Source organism: Gymnoscopelus braueri, assembly GCF_963280865.1.
Source record: "Gymnoscopelus braueri genome assembly, chromosome: 12".
Lineage (NCBI taxonomy): Eukaryota > Metazoa > Chordata > Actinopteri > Myctophiformes > Myctophidae > Gymnoscopelus > Gymnoscopelus braueri.
Genome location: NC_137614.1, coordinates 33,339,919 through 33,359,939, shown reverse-complemented (window position 1 = coordinate 33,359,939; position 20,021 = coordinate 33,339,919). Strand labels below are relative to the sequence as shown.

General features: G+C 43.9%; 2 protein-coding genes across 3 annotated transcripts; one reads left to right on the top strand and one right to left on the bottom strand.

The window, feature by feature from the left end:
- Positions 1 to 2,714: 2,714 nt before the first annotated feature.
- On the top strand, positions 2,715 to 4,082 carry LOC308096802 (FAS-associated factor 2-like; the record flags this gene model as incomplete). Its single annotated transcript, XM_080444269.1, has 1 exon — positions 2,715 to 4,082. The coding sequence occupies one exon, from the start codon at positions 2,715 to 2,717 to the stop codon at positions 4,080 to 4,082; it is 1,368 nt and encodes a 455-aa protein (XP_080300395.1).
- Positions 4,083 to 6,059: 1,977 nt separating this feature from the next.
- On the bottom strand, positions 6,060 to 14,077 carry otud3 (OTU deubiquitinase 3). Of its 2 annotated transcripts, XM_080444546.1 has the most exons (8): positions 13,911 to 14,077; positions 11,932 to 12,245; positions 9,273 to 9,421; positions 9,031 to 9,143; positions 8,665 to 8,787; positions 7,771 to 7,903; positions 7,158 to 7,342; positions 6,060 to 6,799 (listed from the first exon to the last, which is right to left on the bottom strand). In XM_080444546.1, exons 2-8 carry the CDS (start codon positions 12,135 to 12,137, stop codon positions 6,641 to 6,643), a joined length of 1,068 nt encoding a protein of 355 aa, XP_080300672.1. In that variant the 5' UTR covers positions 12,138 to 12,245; positions 13,911 to 14,077; the 3' UTR covers positions 6,060 to 6,640. The 2 variants fall into 2 exon arrangements, with proteins under 2 accessions (XP_080300672.1, XP_080300673.1); XM_080444547.1 differs by lacking the exons at positions 11,932 to 12,245; positions 13,911 to 14,077 and adding an exon at positions 9,806 to 11,207.
- Positions 14,078 to 20,021: the final 5,944 nt, after the last annotated feature.

Below are 20,021 nucleotides of genomic sequence, written 5' to 3'. Positions count from 1 at the left end.
ATTTAATACTAGGGTAATACATTATATCCTTAATTCACCCTGCCCCTTCCACTGAAGTTGCCTCACCGTGGTTATGTGTTCCAACTCTTTCTTTTCACAAACAATGATGTAAAGAAATCCGCTAGAGGGCACTATGGGATGGCTTAATTGTAGAAACAGACAACATGCATGTTGATGAAAAATAAAGCCAAACCCTGGCAATATGTGCTTAATATACCCTACAACTATATCATAGACACCTCTGCTACCTGCAACCCATTGAATGTAAGATTGGACCTCACATCACCCACACATTATGCATCGCACTATATTTTACAATGTCATTCATAAAAGAGAACACTATTTTTATATTCCTTGTGTAACAGACAATACACATACATGTACATTGTACTGTATCCGATATCTTATTTCCCCAACCCCCCACCCTCCCACCCCCATCAATGTCATGACAAGACAAAAAACAGTAAAGACAACAACAACAAAAGTAAATGGACAAATAGTAAAAATAAATAAATAAAAAAAAACAGACAAACAGACAGACAAACCTAACAGTATGATGTTCATCAGAATGTATTGTACTTTTCAGGTTAAGTTACATTAACAACTCTTGACCTATTCCACCATTAAGGGAGTGTGGATTCAAGTGAAAGGTATGCTTTCAACAACATCTATGAAAGGGGTCCAAGTTTTAATGTATCTTTAGAGCCACTGCGATTGTACCTCAATTTCTCTAGAGGTATCATAGAGACAGAGAGTACCTCTTTGACCCACTGTTTGAACGAGGGAGGTTTCCCCGACTTCCACTGCTGAAGTATCAGCCTACGAGCCAGCAGCGTTGTAAATGGTCCCTGACCAGTCTCATGCATGGAAAGCCAATAGTTCAGTTTGGACATATTAGCTGCCCAAAATAGTGCAAAAAGTTTGGCACGCCCATCCCCACCTCACGCTTACGCATCTCCAAGCTAGCTCTTTTAATTCTTGGAATTGAATTGCCCTAAATAAAAGTGGTAATCATAACTTCAATATTAAACCATGATTTGTCTGTCTAAATCTTCTATGTCCATGTATGTTTTTTCTCAGTAGTCCTGCATCAGCTGTTAACTGTAACTAAACTCAAGTAGCTCCCATGAAATGAGAGAAGTTGTCCCTGATTTGAAATGCAACATCATGAGGGGAAAAGCATAGTTTGGTGGTCTACCCAGGCCTGTGTGTCGTCAATCACCTTTGACATACCTATGACTTATGACTCCATATTTGTGCGAAGTTTCAGACCAATACCGCCGCCACTGACTTCCGTCATAGAATTAAAGTTAAATATTTTCAAAAAAAATTAAACATGGGAGCATATGACAGCCCGTGCTTCTGAGATTAGCACCGGACAAACAAACAAAAAAACTGGTGAAAACTGCCTTTGGCCTGGCTGAGCATAATAAACAGCCTACCATGCAGACTGTGATGATGTCTCTTCTCAAGACTTCTCATTATGGAACACTTTTGTTAAAGGGATAGTTCACCCCCAAAATGACTTTTTTCCTATCGTTTAGTCATCCCATGGAGACTTAAATTCATGGATATATTTGTGTTTTTGTCACATTCCTAAGCCAATAATTTGATGACCGGCAGCGGTTCCGGTAGGAGACACAAAAGAGTCTCCTTTGTATCTCCTTCCAGAACTGAGCTGGTCATCAAATGATTTTCTTAGTAATGCGACAAAAACTGAAAACTATCCATGAATTCAAGTCTCCATGGGGTGCCTGATCGATAGAAAAAAGGTAATATCTCTGCGTAGATATTAGTCTTGAATCTCTGTGTGGAACCTGCATTTCGGAAGGGCAAATAAAAAATGCCTCTGGTGATAAACCCGCCCCATATTTGCATACTGGGCCCTGATTGGTCCCTCACAACTTTGGAGGGAGAGAAATCAAATCTCTATTAAGAGGGGCCAGACCTAATCTGCCAAGGGCAATTTCTTTTGCCCATATATGGAGATATATGGGCATTCCCCTTTTGGGCATTCCTCCACATATGGGCATTCCCCTTTTGTGGGCTGCCCGCCCGGCCGGTCCACCCTTAAGCCAATTTTAAGTAATATAGGATGTGTGTCCCTCTTATGCCCATATATGGAGTTCAGTGACAGGAATGCCCATATATGGAGTCTAGACCAGTCTACGATTATATTGATGACATCAGCGTACTCCATGCATGGGGATTTACCACTTGGCACAACACACCCTCAGGTCCTCGGCAATATGCATGCCGAGTTTGAAGTTGGTCGGTCCCATATATGGGCATGCGAATATATGGGCATAGCGGTTGGATCGGTGGTTCTGGACAACCAGTTCTCCATATATGCCTATGAGCGTATTGGTCGGATCGGCTGTTCTGGACAACCGCCTATTCTACAGACTCGGCACCGGGCACATCACTTCCTTTAGTCATAGTCAACTTATATTCAAGGTGTACAACAGAATGTTAATTTCTGGCTGGGGACCGCAGCCGCATTTTGCATTTGAGACAAAGCTTATGACAGTCAGCGGCGGCTGTTGCTAGGATACAGGTTAAACAAGGTGTACTCTGAGGTCTGTATTTGGAAACATAGCATCTCAGCCAATCACAATGTTAGGTCGAAACATCTAATTGTGACATCACTGCTACTATAAAAGTAGCTGACAGAGGTGCTAGGGTTCAGCCTTGCTAAGCGACTGCCCAGGACGATGGAGGAGCCAATGGAGCAAGAATTAACCCAGGAGCAGACCGAAAAACTCCTCCAATTTCAGGACATGATGGGTTTGGAGGACACAGACCAATGTCGTTGTACATTAGAACAGCACAATTGGAACATAGAGGCTGCAGTACAAGACAGACTGAATGAACAGGAGGGGGTCCCCATTGTGCCTAATCCGCCAGCCTCCAGGCCATTACAGGTCTACACAGCACAGCATGGAATGTATAGTTACATCATCGCAAGGCCACAACCCAGGGGATTTCTGGGATGCAGATTCTCAACACCACAACCCAGGGGTTTACTAGGATGGAGTTACTACTTCATAGCACTACCTTTTAGATTTACAACTTACACACTTCTGGACATATTCAGGTTCGCCTTGCGGTACATCAGACGCCCTGTCACATATCCCGTTGGGGACGATGTATCCTTTATTCAATTCTTTGAGGAGAAGTACGGTCGGTCACACCCAATATTTTACCAGGGAACATACAGCGAGGCGCTGAACGATGCCAAACGTGACCAACGCTTCCTATTAGTTTACCTTCATGGCGAGAATAACCAAGACACGGATGAGTTCTGCCGCTTCACATTATGTGCAGAAGAAGTCATAAACTTCCTCAACCAGGAAATGCTTGTTTGGGCGTGCTCCGCAAGCAGGCCAGAGGGGGTCACAGTGTCCAAGGACCTGCAAGAGAACCATTCCTTCCCTTTTCTTGCCATGGTTGTGCAGAAGGAACGTAGGATGACTGTGGTGGGCAGGCTGGAGGGCCTCATTCAGCCAGAGGACCTCATCAAACAGCTCACCATCATCATGGAGGCCAACCAAACATACGTGACGTCAGAGCGTCTGGAACGAGAGGAGAGGAACCAGGCGCAAGTGTTGAGGCAGGAGCAAGATGAAGCATACCTGGCGTCTCTGCATGCCGACCAGGAGAAGAACCGAAGGAAGAGGGAGGAAGAGGAGCAGAAACTGCAAGAGGTAGAGAAGGTGCGACAGAGTGCTCTGGCTGAGGAGACTAGGCGATGGACACTTGAGGAACAGAAAGAGAGGAAGTCAGAGTGTCTTCCTCCGGAGCCTCCTGCAGATCATCCAGAAAGTATCAAAATAGGGTTTAAGCTGCCCAATGACACACGTGTGGAGAGACGATTCCTCTTTGGGCAGTCTCTGACGGTAATATATGACTACCTCTTCTCTTTGAAAGAAACCCCAGAACGGTTTCAGATAGTGACAAACTTCCCTCGCCGAGTGTTGCCCTGCCTTCCCACTGAGGAGCAGCCCAACCCCCCCAAGCTGAGAGAGGTGGGACTGAGCCGCTCAGAGTTCCTTTTTGTTCAGGACCTCACAGACGAGTAACTGTGCTCTACCCAGAAGAAGTACTTTTCTTTACTATACCAGCCACCTATTTTGGGGTTCCTTCCTGTTAAATGGATATTATTATTAAAGAACTAGGTCGATATCCATTGGGAATGATGCCAGTTGGGAATTGATGCCCCTCCAGTTATGCAATACCAATTGTACCATCTGTCGTCTATGTTCCTTTTATGCCCATATATGAAGATCTCTGTATTTGTCTACCTGTGACCCTTTATGTCCGTATATGGAGGCAAGGACAGTCTGTGTGTGTGATGTCACTACTATGGCGGTCTCACATTGACGATGTCATCAATGGCTGGTAACTCCATATATGGGGAATTGTGGATTTATCAATATTTTTTGGAGTACCACTGACCTGACCGACTTTGCAATGGGCACCGTACTCCCTCGGGTCCTCAGTGACACTCTCGCCGAGTTTGAAGTTGATCGTCACACATTTATAGTAGTGTCCCTGCGACACACTAGTCCAGGGGGTATACTGATACATCATGGCTGGAGGATGTACTTGAACATCAAGCCACCTCACACACGCTTTAGAAGCAGGAGAAGCTCCTGCCCTATGGGCCACATGGCTCAGGAACCGCTGGTTCCCAAGGCTACTTAACGTATAGTTGTACAGTACATTGTTATTTAAGTCTGCAAAACATCTGCAGAGGCGTTAGTGCATCTACATGTGTCAAAACAACCACCGACTGTTCGCTGTAAATTACTTGGGGACAGGCGATTTGGGAAATACACTGCACCCTCCCCAGGCCAGTTGTGGACTCTTGGATGCCCCTATTGTAAATAAAACAATCATGATAAAGTTCCCAATATAGTGGCCCATGTTACAAGACAAAACGTGATAAAGTGCTGCCCACTAGACTGCTCTACATGCTCGGAAATTAGGTGGCCTCTACTCGTTCCCGCGTAAGACATTGTGCCCTCATGGGATGCTTCTATAGTGGAAAATGCCCTCCTGATTGCTTAGTTTTTTTTGTGTTTTTTTTATATATATATAATAGTGCAGTACGGGTTGTCATGTGACCAGTGTATGACATCGTTACAAAAGTTGTAAATAAATAAATACAAATATATCACAAAATACAAAATGTGGAAGCTGGATTTTTTTTTCCTCCTCCCCTCAGACAAACATGAGTGGTCCACCACTGCCCCAGGCAAGCAACAGTGCAAATAATTTGACATTTGTGCCTCTTAATGGCAGCCTATGTGCGATTTATGGGTGTTTTGTATCGCTAGTTCAATATGTGTTCAAGGTTTTGTATTTTAGGTTTAAGTAGTTGAAAAGTTTCCTGATGATTTATAAATAACAGTGTCTGGTCTTAATGTCATCCAACCAAAAGGGCCCAGTCAACTGTACCACTGTCCCCTCCAGCAAGGTCACCACACTTCCTTGTTCTCTGATCTTGTTAGTCACAGCCCATGTCATTTAGACATTATGGTGCAAATGGAATTCATTCATCAATTCAATTTGATTAGGCTGCTGGCATTTTTTTCTATTCGTTTCCTGAAATAGAACACACAATGACACACCCCTTGCATTGTCATCCTTGGAGGAGGGAACAAGTGGACCCGAACCATGCCAGGAAAATGCCCTAATTAATGACTGATGCCTTTCCCATGATTAAAATGCAGATGTCACTTTAGTCACTCTTCCTATTTAAACATTAGCCTTGCCATGTGGGCAGCCTTTGTGACTGAATCTCCTGCCAACCGTGCCCAAATAATGAACCCTCTTTCATAGTCACTTGCAGTTCTTTCCCCATTGTCAAATTTGCTTAGCAAATGTTATACATGCCACAGAGCATGATCAGATGTTAATTGCTTAATTGTATCATGCAGTCCACCTGTATGGAAGCATTTTTTATGTTTCTCCACTCTTTTTAAACTATTTTATCCCTCTAATGGCTCAGTAAATGAACACCCAACACGACAAATAACACCTAAAAAAATACATCACTGTAAAGATTATTTATTGCCACATTCCTCATTTATGTTAAGACTGTGTGCATAACAATCATTCATCAACCGCTCATCCTTTAGTTTTAATCTTTGGCTAGGACCAAGAAACTAAATGTTCAACTCAATCAAATGGCAAACGAAAAAGCCCAGCTGCACATGAACATCTGCATGGTGGCCGTGCATTCACACCAGCATGGAAAGGGAGAAGGTACCTCGGCAGGTAGACCACATCTGAGAAAGAAACCCAGGTAAGAAAATAAACTCCAAACCCCAACAAATACTCAAAATACAGTTGAATCCTCCAGGTTTGGTTCGCTCTTTTCTCACAACTGAAAACGAGCACATGTAATCCACACGCGCGCACACCCACACACACACACACACACACACACACACACACAAAAGTCGCAGGCACCATAATAACATTTGCAAAGGAAAGGGAAAGGGTTTCTTTTCTTTTTGGAAAAGTCATCCGTTGTGATTGAAGAAGTTTGACAATGTGCAAAACATTTGTTTGACAGCGTCAGCCACTGGTAGCTAGAGTAGTAGTAGGTGTTGTTTGGCCATGCTCCAGTCTATATACTCAGAGTGTTGAGGGCTGGCACTAAGGTAACAGCCTCTGGCAGGTTCTGGTCGAGGTTCCCTTTGCTCTGCAGAACCTTCTGTCGATGTCTCTCCTCCTGGCGTTTCTTCTTCTCCTGTCGCTGCTGCTCTTTCTTCTGCTTGGTGGACACCTGGGATAAAGAAAAGATTGAAACCCAGTGCTTACAGAGACGCATGATTTTTACAAAAGAGTTTACAAAACACATGATTTGCATTCAGTTAGATTTGGTTGCAAAATAGGGCCCCTTTTTTGCAGCTGTAGAGTGTTTGGAACTCACTCAAATTTGGAAGTGTTCACAATGGGTCCCCTCACCAGATGTCCAATACTTTTTCCCATAGCCTTTGTTTGCTACAAAGAGCAATATACACACAGAGTAATTTATCCAAAACTCAATACATAAATTCCAATGGAAATCTGTGGTGGGATCCCATGGTGGACATAACTCCGGTTTAGCCTACAAAAAGATATCATCCACTCTATACCTCTACCTTAGGTTTGTGAAGGTTGCTGCTGCCCTCTGATGGCTGCTCAGCACCATTCATGGCTGCAGCTCTGCAAGCTGAGCAGGAGTGTGAGCCACACTGGCCCTGGCAGGGCTGGCCAAGCACAGAGCCCACCAGCCACTCAGCGTTGATGGTGGCCGCACTCAGCTGGAGCAGGTTATCCTCTTCAGCTGCGACAGACAACATACATAATCATTATTGCCAATGTCCATCAGATGTTGTGGTGTTATTTTCGTACAACACAGTATAAATCATACTTAAAAGATTTGTAGTCATTCTGCCCCTTCATATTTACATGCTCAGTGTTAATCTCTTAAACCCTATATATGTATACAGACGAAATGCTTGACGTTTTGGTGCATGCTTGAGCCTGATGCATCTGTGTAAGGAGATTCCACCTGACAGACTTACTTCTAAACCATCCATTGTGTCATCTATTGTGCTATAAAAGCATGTTTACAGTATGGTTATTGCTGAATTGTAGCCTGAGTTATAATTTGGTTGCATGCCGAATATCCGATCTATAAGCCCACAAAACATCAACTAAGTATCACCCATAACATTGTCAACAGTAGGTACAAAATCCGTGGCTCCTCACTCTGGAGTCCTCGGTTTTTGATGGAACTCAGGATCACGTTGTCCTCCTCAAAGGAAGTGGGCGATGTTGGTGACCTTCTGTCCCTCTGTCCGTCCCCAAACTCACGCTGCTGGCCTCGTGAATTCTGCAGATTCTGATGAGGATAAAGATTAGACCATGTCAGCAAAAAGAATGTCAATTGTTTTAATACTACTAGACTGATTATAGCAAAACATCTGAAAATGTTTGTCAGGCCAAGTCCCTATCTGTGATTTGTGAAATAGCGAGAAAGGAGCCCCCACACTAGCACTCTAAAGTTTCCTAAACTATTAGCACAATATGTAAAATTATGATGTTTTGGTATTATCGTTCTACCTATGTTCATGCTGTTCTACATTCAGCCTTCCAGCTGAAGAAATCGCAGATTGTGGCTTTAACCTTTGCTTTAATTAAATATTCGAGACGATTAGGTTTTAATGAAGTGGATGGTGTAGTCCACACCACAACTATAACGATGACGACAATATCATTGGGATCACTTTCAGAGTGATTTGATGAACAGTAGTATCACTGACAGCCAATCAAAATTCATCCCAATTTACAACGTTCAACAATCACTCGCATTCAACAAGGTTTTCAGGTCGTGGCCTTGATCTACGTTGCTGACAGATTGTGGAAATAAAAGTGCGTGAAGCGCAAATAAAAAATAGAAATCACATCAGAACTTTGTTCGGATAGTCAAAACATCTCAGAGGTGCAAGAACAGCCGAACAAAGTTCCGAATGACATCCTTTTGGTTTTATTGCCTTTTGGCCAATTGGAGTATGTAGCCCGGTTGAGAGGTTACATGTTCGATTGTATATTAGTAATGGTACTTTAGTACAAGGCAACATTGAGATGGTACATTTTCTTCACCTCTATGCGCAGCTGAGCAGGCGTCTCCGAGTTGTCCCCAGTGCACCTCACGCTGTCATAGTGGTCGCCATAGCGATATGCGATGTGTAGCTCTCTGCCTGCTTGCTTCTCTGCGCCATTGATCTGCATCGAAAACAACACATGTGTTGCTTGGTGGAACAGTGTGGATATTAGTGCTCACACACCTTAAGCATGTCGCGGGGCCAAAAACAGACGATCTACAAGCTCACAATGCATCGTATAACAACGCATTGTATGTAAGCCTGTACATCGGCCGTTTTCAGCATGCAAGTATAAATTAAGCTTAATAATGCATTCGATCATACAGTATCATTTAATATTCTTTGTGTGTGCTGTGTCAACTACCTCCCAAAGTGGTGTATTCAGCTGATGGATGACGACTTTCAGCTGCTGACTGCGGGCGAAAGCCACAATGGCATCATTGCCAGCGAAAGTACCAGGCTGAGCGAGATTAGACACTGTAGGGCAAGACATGCAAGCAAAGGCATTAGTCACACAATTGTATTTTTTTTCAATTGTCATATTTGCACAAGTAAGTTTATGGACGACATGACAAGGCCAGGATTAAAACTGAGTTGTGTCCTCACAGTGCTGTGCAAAGGGCACGTCGTCCTCCACAAAGGGCTCAAAGTCTTGTCGATAGGACGTCATGTACTGGACTGTCTCCTGACGCAGCCGCAGGTGTCCCCTGGAGTGTCCTTCTAACTGGTCACCTAGAGCTCTGAACAGACAGTTCCTACAGGGAAGAGAAGAGACGGTATTGTTAAATTAAAAGACTGTCATGAGACTAAAATCAATGCCTTCAAAACACTTTTTGTTGACATGGTTGTATTTTATCCAAATCTAATGCCAGCAAATAGTTGGCAAGTGGCAACCAATGTTCATTAAAGAAAAATGTTGCATTATCAAGACATTTAAGTTTTTTAGCTACTAAAGTTGGTCATTGATCAAAGTAAGAAGATGAATAAAAAGCCCTCCTCGTCATTCTGGCTGGCACGGAAAACATTATTGTTAGATTACAACCTATGCATCTAACTTTAAGTGCGTAAAATCTCTGCATGCGTGTGTAAATATAAACTCTCCTTCGCATATCTGTCCGATCGATCAACTTCAAACTTGCCGTGTGTATCGCAGAGGACCCGAGGGAGTGTGGGGCCCGGTGTGAAGACGGCTGGAGAGCGGTTCTGCAAAAATATCTATAAATCCGCAAAAATCTCCACATAAGGAGATAACTGTCATCAATATCACGACATAGCACTGACGTCATACTCGTCTCGTTTCTCTCAGACTCGGTTTGCCTATTGGGAGGAGACAAGTAATGCTATGTTTAAACTAAAAAATAATTATACATTTGTTGAGATTACATTTCAGCACACAGTAGTTTGTTCCCTCGTCGTGCCATCCTCATGACTGTCTGTACAGAGGTCATTTGTTCTATCATTGTGCTATTCTCTTAACCGTCACAGTTTGCACTAGTTTGTTCACTCATCGTGCCATTCCCATAACTGTCACAGTTTGCACTAATTTGTTCCCTCAACGTGCCATTCCCATAATTGTCTACACTCAGTATGATTTGTTCTCTCCTCATCATGCTTATAACTGTCTGCATAGAGTAGATCGTTGCCTTATCATGCCATTCCCGTAACGTGTCTACACAGAGTAGTTTGTTCCCATGTCATTCCCAGAACTGTCAGTGTTGAAATAGACACCCTCAGCATGAACACTAAAACATGTCTGAACTACAGTATGAGAGTCAATTCTACCAGTGTAGGCAAAGGAAAAGGCAGACATGCACATATTAGACAGGACAGAGAAGTATCTAACACTCATGTGGATCTTGCTTTTATGTTGGAGAGAACATTACATCAAACTGCTTACTCGAGATGCTGCCAGCAGTTTGGTTTGGGGTTAAAAGACAGACCTTTTCAGAATCATTGACTTTATGTATCCAATCCACCATCAATGGTCTCTCGAAACAATGTACAGTAACAGTGCCAGTATTACTGGCATGTTACACCTCCATGCGATACTTCAAAGCAATGGTTCCTCCAGCATCATTACAGTACTACATTACAATCGCGCAACAACGGCAGACATCGTTGCACAATATTCTATGAAAAAAAACACGGAGGACGTAGCTTTATGTTCCCGCGCCACAAGCAACATCAGATGAAATCCATGCCATTAGCTACTTGTTGCTATAGTGACCAGTTTAAGCTTTCCAGCAAAAAAAAATCAGTCCACTAGTACTGATAGGTGTCTTTCAACACATTACCATCATTTAACGCCATGTCAATGAGCCAAGTAAATGCAACTCGTTGCAAAGCACAGGCACCTGCTACACTCATTTAATCAATTCACCCTTGATCACTATGTCACACAACGACAGATTCATACTATTTAAAGTAATAGTTCAGATTTTAACTTGGGTTTCGATATTACAAGGTTCTTGTCAAATAGTTGAAGTTTATTTTTAAATTGGCACTTACGTTACTGTGAAATATCCAATGGGAGATTGGTTTGGGTTCTTTTATTACATGTCAAAACCTGAACTATCACTTGTAAGGCTCTAGATTGCAGGATTCAGTTAAAGGAGGAGTTCACCCAAGAAATTACTTATTTTCTATCAATTACACACCTCATGAAGCCTTGATTTCATGGATTTATTTTTGTTTTTGTGGCATTCCTAAGACAATAATTTGATGACCGTGTGTATGTCCGGTAGGAGACACAAATAATCGACTTTGTGTCTCCTACCTACCGGATACATTAGCCGGTAGGAGACGGGAATCAAATTATTAGCTTAGGAATGCGACAAAAACAAAAAAGAATCCATGGATTCAAGGCTTCATAGGGTGTGCAATTGATAGAAAATAAGTAATTTTTTGGGTGAACTCCTCCTTTAATGGTGTTTGAAAAATCCAAAATCATTCATCCACTGGGGTTCCAAGCCCCCTTCCAGTTCTCCAAAATCTCACAAATTTATTTGAAACTGGAGCTGGTAGAAAGGTTTCCTTGCTTTTGTACCAAGGAACTGGCAGCACAAATCAGGTGGGTATAGGAGGAGACTTTATTCTACTGAAAAATGTATACTGTTGGAGGGACTCCATTATCTCTCTCACTCTGATTCAAATTCTTCAAAAAAATTGCTGAGCAACAAGCTCACAACATGTCACGAATGCCATGCTTTGTGAGCTTGAAGATCGGCAAATTTTGACACGGATTAGAGTATCAAGCAGGCTTTACCCGTCTCCAGGGACCTCTCTCAACCTGAGGCCCAGCGCTTGGAGCTGGTTGGAGAAACTGATAAACTCCTCCCCTTCGTCGCCATCCTGAGGCCGATTCTTGCGGTCTTTGGCGATGGCCCGGCGTGCTGCCCGCTCGTCCCGCTTGCGCTCCACTTCACACTTCTTGTTCCTGCCCACAGGTTTTGCTGCCTGTTTCCTGGACATGGTGATTGTAGAAGTTGCTATGGGATCCACCAAGGTCCCCACTAAGAGTAGATCTACAACACCACAGTGCTGCTACTGAAGGCTGTGTCACTTCCACACATCAGGAACCTGATGAAAGAGACAAATACACACACAGGGAGAGGGACACAGTGAGCCAGTTAGCCATTAATACAAGTAGCAGGATGAGAAATGTTGCTTATTTATTAAGCATTACATTTTTACATTACAGTCATTTAGCAGACGCTTTTATCCAAAGCGACTTACAATAAGTGCATTCAACATAGGTAGGGAACAAAACTACTAATCACCAGAAGCATTTAAGTGCATTCTCTTCTAAAACAAGCAACCAAGAGTATACCTAGTGCTAAAGTAAAAGTGCAGTATATCAGCCACCTACTTTCATAAACAGATGAGACAAAATAGGAAAATCAACTGAGCAAGAGCTAAAACAAATAAGTGTATCGAATAAACAAGATCCAATAAAACAGTAAAACAAGAGTTCGTACAACTAGTTAACAACAAGTAGGCAAAGGCAAGGCGAAGAGGAAGGGTAGTGTTTCCTGAAGAGGTGGGTTTTTAGCCTGCGGCGAAAGATGGGCAGTGTCCTGACATCAGTGGGGAGTTCATTCCACCACTGTGGGGCCAGAACAGAAAAAAGTCGTGACCGTGTAGATCGGCCAGAAGGACCCTTGAGCGACGAGGCAATCAGTCGCCCCGAGGTGGCCGACCGAAGTGGTCGGGCAGGGGTGTAAGCATCGACCATAGCCTGGAGGTAAGAAGGAGCTGTTCCTTTCACTGCCCTATAGGCTAGCACCAGGGTTTTAAACTGGATGCCAGCCGCTACGGGGAGCCAGTGTACAGCCGGGCGATGTCGTTCTAGCCAGGCGAGCCCAACCTGACAGGAGGACACCACGTATGCGTGCGTGTGTGTGTGTAAATATACATATATATGTGTGTGTGTGTGTGTGTGTGTGTGTGTGTGTGTGTGTGTGTGTGTGTGTGTGTGTGTGTGTGTGTGTGTGTGTGTGTGTAAATATACATGCACACACACACACACACATATATACACATATATATATACAAACATACATACAATATATACATACATATATATATATATATATGGAGAGAGAGAGAGAGAGAGAGAGAGAGAGAGAGAGAGAGAAAGAAAACAGCTAGCAGCTTATGAAAAACAACTGCTAAAGCTTACTACAAGCAAACCTTTCCTATGTGGATAGGCTAAGTATTTCTGACAGCATATGCACAATTCTTATGGTCTTGTAAGTTAGATTTCCTTCAGTTGAAATGCAACAGCTCTGTGTACCTCTCTGTAATTTCTATTCCCTTTTAATTGTACATACGTTGTTTTGCTTTGATTGTAGCGTTCCACTTTTGCTTTGGCAATGTAAACGTATGTTTTCTCATGCCAATAACGCCCTTTGAATTGAAAACAATAGAGAGAGAGAGAGAGAGAGAGAGAAGAGACACACACACACACACACAGAGAGACAGACGGATAGTCAACCGTCACGTCACGTTAGAATACTGGGCTGCTGGCTAAAGGCATAATAATAACCAATAACTCTGTTAACTGCCAATAGTCCTATGCAACAGGTTAAGTTACTGTTTAACTAGTCAAGTGTTTACACATTCGACGACGCAGCGCATTCTCTTGACAACGTCATCTAACTAATCATAAGCTAAGCTTGCAGGCTAGCATTCGACCAGACACCAGGCTGTTACATAATTCTAAAAAGAAAACGTCTAGCTTACCAAGTATCACCTGCCGTTGGTCAACTGAGAAACTCGATGCAAACACGCCGCTTACATCCAACAAGACGTAACTGTTATTATGAAAGAATCTAGCAATATGGCGCTTATGTTTTTGCTGAAGCCAAGAAACGGCTCGTGATTGTTTAGCTTTGTTTACAAATTAGATTCCTCACTTACTTCCGCCTGCGTATTAAAGTACAGCGACAGGTTAGGGCCAAGCTTCAACATAGCACGTGTATGGCGCCCTCTGTGGGCCAGTCTGCAGCGTTGCCAGGTTTTGCGAGAGAAACAAGCAACCAGGTCTATGAAAACAATCCCCAAAGAAGCGTCTATTAAAGCCACATGCAACCTGCTTTAAATACATCGGCTATTTGAAAATAGCCGATCTACAAGTTCATTGTGACGCATTGTGAGCTTGTAGATCTGCTTTTCAAAAACATATTGAAGAAAATGTGAAAAATGTGGATATATACCCCAAAAACAATACAAATCTTGTATCATTTTGAAAGAAACAACAGCCAAGTCACAGAGAAATTGGGTTGCACATAGACAGAGGAGTATACTTTAAATTTCTTTTCTTTTTCCTGGTATAACATTTCTTCAGATGGGGGTCTGCAGACAAATACATAATCATTTGGGGGAGCTTGACATTGAAAATATTTGAGAACCACTGGTTTAAACAACATTTATGAAGCAATCCCAAAATAAGCAACTACACTTTTTCTTTTTAATATCAATGCATTGCTGTATTGATTTTTTTTCCAATAAAAAAACAAACAAAAACAAAAAACACAAAGAAAATTATATATATTTATAATATAATATTATATAATAATAATATATAATAGCTGTAATATTTTACAACTTGGTGGCGGGCAGGGACTTTACCACTGCGCCACCTGAGCGCGTTTTTGGAATATTTTTGTTATTTATAACACAAATCTTGTACGGGGGTCCCTGGCACTAAATATGTTCTGGTGCGGGTCTGCATCCAAATACATATGAATTTATGGGTCCTTGACATGACAAGGTTTGACAGCCACTGGTGCAGACTGATGATTCAGGATTGGAGGGTGAGTTCAGTGTTTTGAAAGGAGTACATTCTCTACATTCTGCTCTCCTAAATTCTCTTCATCTCCTCTGAGTCCTATTACCTTGCAACTTATGACGTCAGTAGTTGGATAAAACGGTGTGGGTGAGGAGTGGGTGAAGAGGGGAAAATAAATGAAATGAAAAGAAACACTGGCAGCTGCTGAGAGGAAAAGACATAAAACTGCATCACAAAGGGACATTTTACTTCTCTGCATTGACCCAGCAGTGGCTTGACTCAGAGTGAGCACACAGGGGAGCCGTTGGAGGTTAAGTGTCTTCCACATGGGGCACTTAAACAGGCGACACAAAGCCTGGAGAAGCTGAGGATCGAACCAGGAACTTTCTGATGCCCAGACAGCCGCACTACCTCCTGAGCTACTGCCACCCACAACACACGAGGAAGAAGAAAGTCTACTCGTCATTATCATCATGACCATCTATTTAATAGAATTTAAAATATATATAATTAATTGGCCTTGTTGGGGGCTTAGCTCATTAGAAACATGACACATGTAGCAAACATAATGTAATGATCAGTGGCTTGTCGACTTGATTCCCAGGAAATGCTCAGACAACTGCTTTAGTATAGGAAACTCTTTTATTTGATGGGTTGAACACAAAAACTGTGCTCCAAAGCATGCTGGGAAGTCCTTCTCCTGTCCAATGACACACCCTGGGTGCTACCCAGCCCCCAGCTGAGGGGTCTATCTGTCCCGAGAGACCCATGCACCTAACACAAAGTCTCAGAGGTGCTCAGGCATGTCCAGTGTGAAGGGACTCTCCCGCTTCTGTGCTGGCAAGGGGCAGGTTCAGTGCCAGCCAGTACTGATGGATGGCCCCCTACCTGCGGTGAGTACAGTACACATTTGCTGCAAAGTTATACCCTATTGGTATTGGTAAAGTCCTCTGCCGTGCAACGGATCATAGGCCCGTTTATACTTTATACAAAACACCTCCGTCGGTAGGTTAGTATCTCTTGATTGCACCCATTCAATGGTCTGATGAAACTTGGGTAGGTCAGTATCTCGCCTACTTAGACCATTCAATCGTCTGATTCAACGTGATAATGTCCCATTCAGTGCATTGATAGCATCCAAACTGGGTGTTTCTGCTGGGTCCCAGTCTCTCCCATATAGCTGTGCGAAATAGTCCAACTAGTCCATATAGTTCCAGTGCAGGCACTGGCACAAAGATGAGGTCCGCTGGAGTCTGTCCACTGTAACTCTCCTCCGAACATGAGAGCCGCTAGAGTGGAATGCTTAGACTTGTGCACTGCGGTTTGATATAACCACAGGACCAGGAGCAAGTGGAGGTCCCAGTCTCCCAGTCTTTGACACGGAGGCTGCGGGACTCCAGGAGCTGTCGTATCTCGCCTCCCTCTTCAGGTGCACGCCATCGAGGCTGGACCACTATAGTATGGCTTGCTTTCTTTTGCCGGCTTTGACCCAACTCTAGCACCACATCGTTGTCCTGCTCTTGGCACATGCTGTGTGGGTCAATGGTTGGGATGCTGCCTTTGGACACTTTAAAGTTGTGGAACCAAGCAGTTAGGGGTTAAGCATCTTGCTCAGAGAGACCTCAACAGGGCTGGGAATTGAACCTGGGACCTTCTGTTTCCCAGGCAGGCTCTCTACCCATTAAGCTATATGGCTGCCCGTAGTAGACCCAGGAAACTCTGCTGCTCTCCTATAGGTTCTGGGGGGCCAGTCCTTAATAGCGACCATATGGCTCAGGAAATGAATATTTTGTAATATTTTCTATGTATGTTTTTTTACAACAACCTAACATGTGATTTATGATGTGTCCAGGATTTACCTGCTCCCATTATGGGAGTGACAAGAGACAAGCGATGAGTATGTGGAAGGTCTGGTGTTTTTTCATTGATCTGACGAAGATCCAACACGGATCGAAACGTTGTCTTTTTTGTTAATAAATAAGTCTGAACCAAAGCTTGGTGTGCAAGTTCTATCCTCTAAACTTTTATTTTTTATTTTTTGGGGGTCTTTTTATGCTTTTATTGATATTAGGCCTACAGTAGATAGACAGGAGAGATGGGGAGTGACACGCAGCAAAGGCCGTCGGCAGTCGAACCCACAACGCGCTGTCAGGCTACATACAAGCCTAGGTGCCCGGACCGCTATTAGGCCAGCAGTCCGGGCCCTATGCTATTCTTTTAACACAACACCCACTGTTGATATGTGTAGAATTAACCCCTCATCACCAGGAACAACATTTCTCATCACAAGAGATTACATTTGCCTGGGTGGAACGCGAAAGCAAGCCTGGCAATTACTTTCTGAAGGCTGGCCAGGGCTGCATCGAAGTCCACAGCATGGGCGAGTAGGTTGTCCAAGTAAATCACATAGCAGTTCTGAGGCACTCTGGCCAGGACTGGCCATTATCCGCTTGAAGGAAGTGGAGGTGTTGCAGAGGTCAAAAGGCATGACCTGAAAGTGCCATAATCCTTGTTGGATGGAAGGCCTCTGACGGGGCCTGTACTGATGGTGTCAGTAGTGGCGGGCGGGCCAATTATTTGTGATGTTGAACATGGCTATTTGAACATCCCATTGACTGGTGTCACACTATGGACGGCTGGTTGGGTTTGTGTAACAGTGTTCCTGATGCTGATGTGGGTGAGCGAGCAGGCTGTGCCCAAGGTGAAAAGATGACATTGTTAGCTCTCATGCCACTATGACGCTGAAGGGCTACTGTTACTAAGCCCATAAAGCCAGGGCCTTGGGATATCAACAACTGCTCCCTATTGTTTGAGTAGGTCCAGCCCTTGGGGCAACCCTTTGCCTTGCATCTGTGCTTTATCTCAGGGTGCAACTGCGTTGTGAGCGTTGGGTAAGGCTCCTCCTATACACACATCAAAAAAGAAAAGGAAAGAGAAACACTGCCTTTTCGACTAGTGATGTCAAACATTGCTCCAGGACCTTGGACAGTTATATTGTTAGATTGGACTGCATCAGTGGCAAGTAAAGTCTAAAGAATTTACTGATAGGCAAGCGTTTTAGAGACCATTTAGCAAATTAATCAAAAATAAATTATGGTATTGTAATATATATATATATGTGTGTGTGTGTGTGTGTGTGTGTGTGTGTGTGTGTGTGTGTGTGTGTGTGTGTGTGTGTGTGTGTGTGTGTGTGTGTGTGTGTCCAAGTGTGACAGTACCAATTTAGCCTCCATTGGTTAAATTAGACATTAAGGGCTAGTCTGTCTAACTAACATACAGATTGTAGAGAAAATTACTTTAAAGAAATATATATTTTTTTGTTTAATTTGCTACGTGGTCTCTAAAACGCTTGCCTAATATGCCTATCAGTAAATTCTTTACTTGCCACTGATGCAGTCCAATCATCAAGAAAATATAAATGTCCAGGGTCCTGAAGCAATGTTTGGCATCACTAGTCTAAAAGGCAGTGTTTTTCTTTTCTTTTCTTTTTTGATTTAAATGAAACTTGACCTGAAAATTACACAATATAGGCACTATCCCATTTGCTAAATTAATATTTGAAAACGGTTAGCCTAGATTTCACAGTGATATTGTCCTCAGGTTGTTTCACATTTTTAACTGGTTGGTCCAAATAAACAATAGTTATATGTTGGCAGTAGACTATGATTAAAAAAAGGTTAGAGGGCAAAGCAGTCTTTTGACCTGACAGACACCCATACATGTGAGTGGGATAAACTGGCAGGGTTGTGACAAGAGTAACACACACAAAGCTCAGCGAAATGGCGCAGAATGTGAAAGTGAACTGCAACGTCCAGAGAGGGAAGAGACGATGGATAAGGGAGGGGAGGGGCGGGGTGGTGGAAGGGGAGGGAAGGGGGGTCTTGAGCCCAGTGGTAAGGTGCCGCCTCCAGAGGAGATTTGGTTAAATCAGCGCGAATGTGCAGATTCTTAAAATGTAACCCATACTCTAATGCAGCAGGCTTCGATTAATAACATGCTATAAAGGCAGTCAAACTGCACGGTTGTCCCCCTTGTATAAACGCCCACAACACGCGCATGCACACGCACGCACGCTCGCGCACGACACACACGCACAGACAAGCAAGTGCGCACGCTCATGCACAGAGAGGTGGCGGTGGATGGACGGATGGATGGATTGGATGGATGGATGCTCGTGGCTGCTATAAGACAAGATGGGATAATCATGCGAGTCTGGCTCCGCTCCGGGCGTTGATGCAGCTGCCGTTGCTTGGTGAGGACAGGACTGAGGGTACTGGGTGGGTCTAGATCTACTGGATCTATACTGAGGGTGCTGGGGTGGGTCTAGTCTAGCTCCGACTGGATCTATTTGGATCTACTTGGTCAGGACAGGACTGAGGGTACTGGGTGGGTCTATAGGGCTCCGACTGGATCTATTTGGCCTATAATGTCGATGTTATCAAACCATTCCGAGAAGAAGACGGGGACCGTGAAAGTAGCCTAGTTGGCGCAGTTCTTTGAAAAACCAGGGCTGCATGCATTAGGCAACAGTCAAGAGAAACTGAATCTTTTTTTCCCTTTTTTTTAAATCAATGGAGGATAGGCTATAATTTCTAAATCCCATAAACCTTTTACCAAAGTCGGGAATAACTTGGAAAAGGGGACAGATTGCAGGCGAACGGGACCATTACCACCCCTTGCATCTTTGCTGGGAATCTTCTGAATGGGATAGAAGAGCCACGCCGGATAATAATAAGCATAGAACACCCTCCTCCTCCTCTTCGGCACCTTGCCGCGTCCAGCCCGGCGCAGCATCCCCCACACGGCTAGATGATGCACTAGCCGGCCGGATGGTATTTGGCGTGCAGGTGCAGTGAATGCTGTTATAGGGCTACTATTCGCCTTGTGTCGATCAGTGGAGGGACGGAGAGGGACACCGGGCCGGCTCAGCCCACTGTGCCGTTTCACTGATCCACTCCACGGTGGGCAAACTTGAAGGGACGGAGAGGAGAGCCAGCCAGGTGCAGCAGGAGAGCCAGGTGCAGCAGGGCGCCCCGATGAGCGTCTTCTCCCGGGACGGAGCG